Source organism: Geospiza fortis, unplaced genomic scaffold (assembly GCF_000277835.1).
Source record: "Geospiza fortis unplaced genomic scaffold, GeoFor_1.0 scaffold514, whole genome shotgun sequence".
Classification (NCBI taxonomy): Eukaryota; Metazoa; Chordata; class Aves; order Passeriformes; family Thraupidae; genus Geospiza; species Geospiza fortis.
Window position 1 is genome coordinate 144,210 of NW_005054715.1, and position 7,417 is coordinate 151,626.

General features: G+C 49.0%; 1 protein-coding gene across 1 annotated transcript; it reads left to right on the forward strand.

Annotated features, from left to right (window-relative positions):
* Positions 1-6,054: 6,054 nt before the first annotated feature.
* Positions 6,055-7,165, forward strand: LOC115949042 (T-lymphoma invasion and metastasis-inducing protein 1-like; the record flags this gene model as incomplete). Its single annotated transcript, XM_031065243.1, has 3 exons — positions 6,055-6,323; positions 6,437-6,555; positions 7,080-7,165. Coding segments are annotated over exons 1-3 (407 nt in total), but the record flags the coding sequence as incomplete, so codon positions are not given.
* Positions 7,166-7,417: the final 252 nt, after the last annotated feature.

A 7,417-nucleotide genomic window follows, 5' to 3' on the forward strand; every position in this document is an offset into this window, starting at 1 on the left:
AAGAACCAGGACTCTGCTCTGGAGGGCACTGAGCCCTTGCCAAGGGAGCTCACCCTTGGTGTTAGCCCCTGGGGGAGGAGAGGGATGTTGGGCACAGCCAAAATTGCACCTACACTGCATCAAAGGAGGGGAGGGGGATTCTGCCCCTCTCCCCCACTCGGGGGAGACCCCACCTGCAGAGCTGCCCCAGCCCTGGGGTCCAGCACAAGAAATCTGTGGAGCTGTTGGAACAAGCCCAGAGGAGGCCCCGGAGCTGCTGCAGGGCTGGAGCCAGGCTGGGAGAGCTGGGGCTACTCACCTGGAGAGGAGAAGCTCCAGGGAGAGCTCAGAGCCTTTGCAGGGCCTGAAGGGGCTCCAGGAGAGCTGCAGAGGGACTGGGGACAAGGCCTGCAGGGGCAGGACACAGGGAATGGCTCCCAGTGCCAGAGGGCAGGGATGGGTGGGATCTTGGCAATGAGGAATTGTTCCCTGGCACAGGGTGCCCAGAGCAGCTGCCTCCTCTCAGCAGGACATGGGTGATCTGGGAGAGCACAGGGGGCCCGGTGTCCCTGGGCTGGCAGAGATGGATGAGCACAGAAGGGATGAAGGTGAAAGCTCTCCAGCCTTGGCCGCTGACGTGAGCGGGCGTTTGCTGCTTGGCTACATCGGGATTATCCCCAGGAAAGGGACGGGAGGTTCCTTACAGACACCGGGCCATTGGCATGCCAAGGGCAGGGCTGGGTGACACAGCAGAGGGGGTGGCAGGGCAGGGCGTGCAGGTTTACACTGGTGGCTTCTTTCCAGCACCACACTGGGCTTTGCTGCTGGAACTGGGGGGAGTGGAATTGAAGTGGGGCTGAGAAAACAAACAGAACTTGACCAAAAAGGGCGAGTTTTGTGTGTGACTGGGTTTAGTAGTTTCTTCAGTCCTAAAACTGTTTTCTCACTGTATGTTTCAAGCCTAGGAAAATGACAATATAGGATGGTTTCAAAGCCTAAACAAATCTCACTGAATGCTGTTTTGCATTAATGATTTCTGGGCACTCCAGAAAACATTTCTAGACTTGCCTTGTTTGCAGTGGCTCCTTTGATGGCCAAAATTGAATACATGAGGGATAAATATGTGTATTTTTGAGCCAAGTATTTTTTTGCTCAGTAACATGATGAAAAAGTGAAAAAAACTTTAAAAATCAATACTTTGTTTAAGTCTTGCAAACACTCTGAGATTTTCATGTACACAGACTTCTCCTGCCACTTTTTTAGGAAGAGTAAATTTTTGCTAACATGCCTCTGTTACCCTGCAATTTAATGTCCCTTTCCTCATCTGTTGTGTTGTTAGTCTGCCTCCTGCTTTGTGGTTTATTTGGGTAAACTGCCTTTTTGTAAATTGTTTTTGTTACCTTTTGTGAGCATGCCAGAGGCCCTAGGGTGCCAATAAATGGGAATATTAGTGCTCCTTCTGACTGCTGTTTCCCTCTGCTTGCTTGTGACCTGATCCTGAATCTCTGCCCAGCCTGCTGAGCTGAATTTTCCTGATCAGAAAAGGAGGAGCAGTGGGCATATGCCTTAGCAGGAGCAGTGGGTCAAGAGACCCTGCAGCCAAATACTGACAGGAAAAGCTTCATCTCTGTGCAGTTATGAACGTTCTGTGGCACGGCTGCATCACTCGAGGCAGTGAGTGTTTCCCACAGGTTATTTTTCACACTGGTATCCACTTGCTTTATCTCTGACTGTTCTTGCTTTATCTCTGGTTGTACTCACTTGGCTGGCGTTGCTCCAGAGCAGGACATGCACAGCAGAACAAGGAAAAGGAACGTCACGAAGGCGGCGAGGCCGACCCAGAAGGCGATGACGATGGAGTCTGTGGGCACAGCAGAGGGGTTCTGTCATTTGGCACAGCAGAAATAAAACACAGCAAGGTGATTTACCCTCCCTACTACAGGTATGTCATCTGACTCATTTCTCCTTTCAGAGAGAGAGGTCAAAGTGCCAATTTGTTAAAGGTCTTGGGAGCCTCCAGCAGTGGGGATGAGGGAGGGAAAAGCCTCTGGAGTGTTCCGGTGCCCAGACCTGTGCAGATAACTGAACGTGGCTCCTGTTACACAACCACAGGGCAGGAAGCCTGAGCGGTCACTGCCTAATCCTGCAGGCTCTTTAGGGAGAGGCCCTCAGGGAGGGAATCCCAGCCCTGGAAGCGTTTTACACCAGGAGAAATAGCAAGGGGGGTTTGTTGCACAGGGCCTGTGCCCCTGCCAGCACATCAGGGCAGTGGAAGGGAAGGTGCCCCTTGCCCTGCAGCCTCCGTGGAGGAGTGCAAGGTGCTGCCTGCTCTGCCAGGAGCACACGGTTTATCTGAGGAACAGACTGCCCGTGCCCAAGTGTGCCCACAGTGGCAGGGTGAGGTGGCTGGGGGAGCAGAGGGAGCAGAGGGAGCTGCTCTCTCAGGCAGGCTCCAGTGCTGTGCCAGCTGGATTGCCTGAGCCTTGGCCTCACTGAGAATCTGCTCCCATCCCCACTGTGGCACCTTTGGCCACTGCTCCACAAACGCTCCCTCCTGGGGCTGCTTCCTGGTGCCCTTGGGAAGTCTGAGTGTCCTGCCCTGGATTCACAGCAGACGAGGTGGAAAAAGAAGGGTCACTGGCTCCAGGGGCAAATATTGACAGAGATGAAATAAATCTTCCCTCTGAAAGTACAGAAAACATTGTGTTCTCTGAAACAGGTCCGGTATGTTGGATTGAGCGTTTCTTTGTGAAAAAGTTCAGGATGTGTTGGCATCAAAGCCACAAAGAGATTAAGGGAATTTGTCCAGCTCCTTTTAAACTCAAAACTAGAGCTGGCCCAGCTCTGCCCTTATCAGAAACCTGAGTTTGGACTGGGCTGCTGAGAAATATCAGTGGGCAGGGGCAGCCTATTTTATTCTTCCCTTGCCCAGGGACATTTTGAGAAGCCCAAAGCTTTGAAGTGTTCCACACCACTGGGACAGAAATTAAGAGTTTGGATTTATAGAATTCCCTGTCAGAGCTATTTTGGCTTTATCTTTTAAAAACAGTTTTAATAGATTTCATGGAATTCACTGAAGCTAAATAAATTGGCTCCAGGGCTCCGGTGGAGCTTGAACCAAAATTTCCTGGGTTTAAATTCTGCACTTAGTTGGGTTTTGTTTATTTGTTTGCTTGCTTTTGTTTGGTCTTCTTGGTTTGTTTGGTGGCTTTTTTTTGTTTGTTTGTTTGGTTTGGTTTTTACAGGGAATAATGTATTTTCATATTTTCCCAATCTATAAAAAGCTTTCCTATTGCTAAATTTTACCATCACCTTTTGTGCATGTGTGTGCGCATGCTTTTAAATAACCAATTAGATCATGGGCCAATTAAGATTTTTCATTATTTTCGTACAAAATCGGAGAGATGCAGAACACTACAAATAGAAAGCAAGACCACGGCTTTTTATCTGGGTTTAGATTCATTTTTATGAGACAAATTCAGTCTCAACAAGTTTCAGGGACCAGCCACGTAACAGAGGAAAAGAAGTGCAGAGATTCAGGTCTCTGTTTCACATTAAAAGAATTTAAAAACCCCCTAGGAGGCAAAACTGAGAGCACATAAAGCCAATAATCCCAGCAGCAGCTTCTCTAGGTATAGGAATGTAAATATTGTGCAAGGACAGACAAAGTATATTCATTGCTTGACCGGTACTTTGACTCCAAGCAGTGAAAGATCCCAAGCAGCTGCGGAATTGTTTCCCTTGGTGTTTTCATTAGAACTTGTAAGCCACTGTTCTCCCACTGGGATTTTCTGGAGGAGGAAGGATAATAGTACCAAGAGGATGCACTCTCTATTCCTCCACAAAACTGTCAACAAATTTAAATGTAATTTAACAGAGAGCGAGCATCTTGTCTCAGAAGCACAGTTTCTACAGATTTCAAGAGGCAGCTGAGGAAAAATGCCCTGTGAATTGCCAGGGAGGGAAGTGCTGTAACACAAGTGCCACCTCTGCTGTGCACCAGGTGATCCAAGTGGTAGGAAAATGTTATGAAGCAGACATCAGGGGAAAAGTTTATTCCTGGTTTTTGGGTTTTGCTACGCCAGCCACGTGCCAGAGACTTACATCTCGCTCAGCTCAGCAGTTTGGGGTTTCCCTGGTGGAATCTGGGGCTAATCATCTGCCTTAACTTCAAAATCAAGAGAATGAGATGAGCTGCTCCTGGTCCCAGCAGCACCAAATGTTGCTCTGCAGTATTAGAGAGCAAGATTTTCTGTATGGAGGGATGTGGATATTCACACCACTTTCTTTAAGGTGTGGTGCTCTAAGTTTGGAGGCAATAAACCCTTGGCTGACCTGAATGCACAGAAAAGCTTTTCTAGAGGAAGTTTCTGCTCCTTTTCCCTACTGCTGTCCGAGCAAGTGAAGGACAAGCAGCTCCTACCACAGAATTCAACCTTCACCACCAGAAAGGCAGCTTCTTGCATTGTTAGTGAGAGAGAATGAAGATATTCTGAAAGGCCATCACATTTTCCTGGGATATATAATAATTTCACTGTAATAACCTTGGGAAAAACAATTTTAGTCTCTGAATCTGCATCTGAACAGTTTCAGCCATCCTCAGGGATGGGAGGGAAGCTCAAAGAATATGTTTGCAGCTTATTGTTCCTGGCTAGTGGAAACGTACATTTCCTTTACTAAAAGTCTGAATGCTTACCAGTTGCAATGTCAGCCTCGTCCCAGGATGAAAACACAGTGTTTTTATGAAAACCTCTGCTCCTTCAGTGAACTTTGGTGGCAGTAGCACACAGGTAACTAGCATCCCCACACTACAGATTCCCAAGTAATCACATTTCCCCTCAGCAAATGACCCCCAAAAGACCACCTGTCCTTGTAAGCAAGAATTAGTGTCAGCAGTCTTACAGCTTCAGATACTGTAAGATAAAGCCCAGAGTGTTTGTTAGTAATTATCCAGCCTAAAGGCAAACACCCATTCACACAAACCAGGCACTGGCATGGATTCTACTGCAAGGAAACAAAACCAGGTCAGTGAGACAAGCGACATTTCCCCTGTGCTACATTAGCACCTACCACTCCACAATACTTACATTTATTAACCTTCAGCTTGCTTCCATCTACTGGAATTGGATCTATGTAATCCCAGTAATATTCGTAAGACCAGAAGTACTCGGAGGAGTTTGTGCTGTTGGCCATGTCAGTGGTGCCTTTTCAGCCAGCCCAGAACTCCGACCCAGTGCTTTGCCTCACTGTGCTGCATTGCCCTCAGAAAGGGAATTGCACAACCCGTGCCTGTGCCAATCGCTCGGGGTCCCGCGGCTCAAGGACTCCTGGGGACTGGAAACATCCGTGAGACAGTAACTCGTGTTATTATTCCTCAGGATGTTTTAAACTGAGGCGGGCGCCCTGTAACCGAGGGACAGTGTGGACAAGTGCCAGCTGGATCACAGGCAGGCCCTTCCCTCAGAGCAGTGCTCTGTCCTGGGAGCTCCTGACACGGTCGGGCTGGAAAACGTTCCCGAATGTGTCTGACGGGAAGGGCTGGCTCTGCAGGGGCCACACCAGGCGTGGCCGAGGGCCTGTTCAGCCTGGAGGGGGCCGAGGTCAGAGCTCACCGGGGCTGAGGCTCCTCCTGAGGGGCAGCTCCGGGCTCTGCTCCCCGTGACCAGGGACAGCACCCAGGAACGTCTGCAGCTGGGTCTAGAGGGGTTTAGGCTGGATTTCAGGGAAAGGTTCATCCCCAGAGGGTGCTGGTCACTGCCCAGGCTCCTCAGGGAATGGGCACGGCCCCACAGAGCTCCAGGAGTGTTTGGAGAGCTCTCCAGGGATACTCAGGGTGGGGTTGTTGGGGTGTCTGGGCAGGAACAGGGACGGGACTGGATGGTCCCTGTGGGGCCCTTCCAGCTCGGGAGATTCTGTCATGGATAGTGCAATTAAAAATTGCCCTGCTGGAGGTGGATGCCTGCTGTGAAATCCTAAATAGCACATCGGGGAGGGTGTCAGTGACTCAGATCCTGGAGGGCGTAAATCTAATTCTGCAGGCCCAATAAATCTGCACTTCCTCACAAAATGCCTCCGGATAAACCGATTTAAACCTGGAAAAGTTGCTTTCTCAGGGCAGCAGTCAGGATTTTTCATTGATCCAATGCCTCCTTTGAATCTGGCAGCCAAGACAGACACTGCTTTCAAGGCGTTCCTGGATGCCCAGAACCCGCGCCGGCAGCACTCCTCCACCCTGGAGTCTTACCTCATCAAGCCCATCCAGAGGATACTCAAATACCCCCTCCTGCTCAAGGAGCTCTTTGCCCTCACTGACGTGGACAGTGAAGAGCACTATCACCTTGATGGTAAGGACTCAACCCCACTTTTGTGTGGCTCACCTCTGCCCTTGAACCTCCCCCCATCCCTTCCTCTCAGAGGGTTAAAAATCCCTTCTGCTCATCCCCTGTCTCTCTTGCAGTGGCCATCAAAACCATGAACAAAGTTGCCAGCCACATTAATGAAATGCAGAAAATCCATGAAGAATATGGGGCAGTGTTTGACCAACTCATAGCGGAGCAAACAGGGGAGAAAAAAGAGGTAACAATCAGATCTAGAGTTATTTTGGTGCCTGTTAAACTGGATCCAGTATTTACCTTTCCACTGAAGTAAATCCTGGTGCAAACAGATAAATCCCAGCTCAGTTCAAGACCTGAACTGAACTGAATTCAGACTTCACTGAGGGGAGGCAAGGCCAGGTTGGAGCAGCTGGGACAGTGGGAGGTGTCCTTGCCATGGCAGGGATGGCACTGGATGAGGTTTAAGGTCCCTTCCACAGTTTAGTGATTCTGATCTTTAGTGAATCTGATCTTTAGTGATTTTGATCTGGTCTTGCTGAGGTCAGTCAGCCTGAGGAGCTGCTGCAAATTCAGGCTGAAAGATGAGTGTTCGTAATTTACACTGTGTAAAGCAAGACTGAATGCTTAAAAAAATTACAATGAATTGTTATTTTTTTTTTTAAGGAAAGGGATGGGGTGAGGTGCTTTCTTTTATTTTTTTCTGAATCAATGTTATTTCTTACTTACAGCTTAGTAGAAACCTTATTCTGCTCTGGCTGCTCAAAGACACTCGGCAGCATCTACAGGTGCACCTCGAGGAGCCTCGACTACAAGAGAGATTTGTTCTGTTTCACTATTGACTCCGTTGAAAGGTAAGTACAGAATGGTCATGTGCCAGCTCCACTTCACTCACCAGGATTGCACTGAGGGCTCTCCTGTTGTATCTCTGGGAAGTCTAGAGGTGGCTTTTTCTGCTGCTCTGCCCCAGAGTGGTTTTCTGTATCGCTGCTGTTGGCATCACAGTGCTCAGTTGTGAGGAACATCACGGTGTAAGGCAACTCCTAGAAAAATAAACAAACCCAAACCAGCCAGGTCTGCCTTTTGTATGAGAAATTGCATTCCTG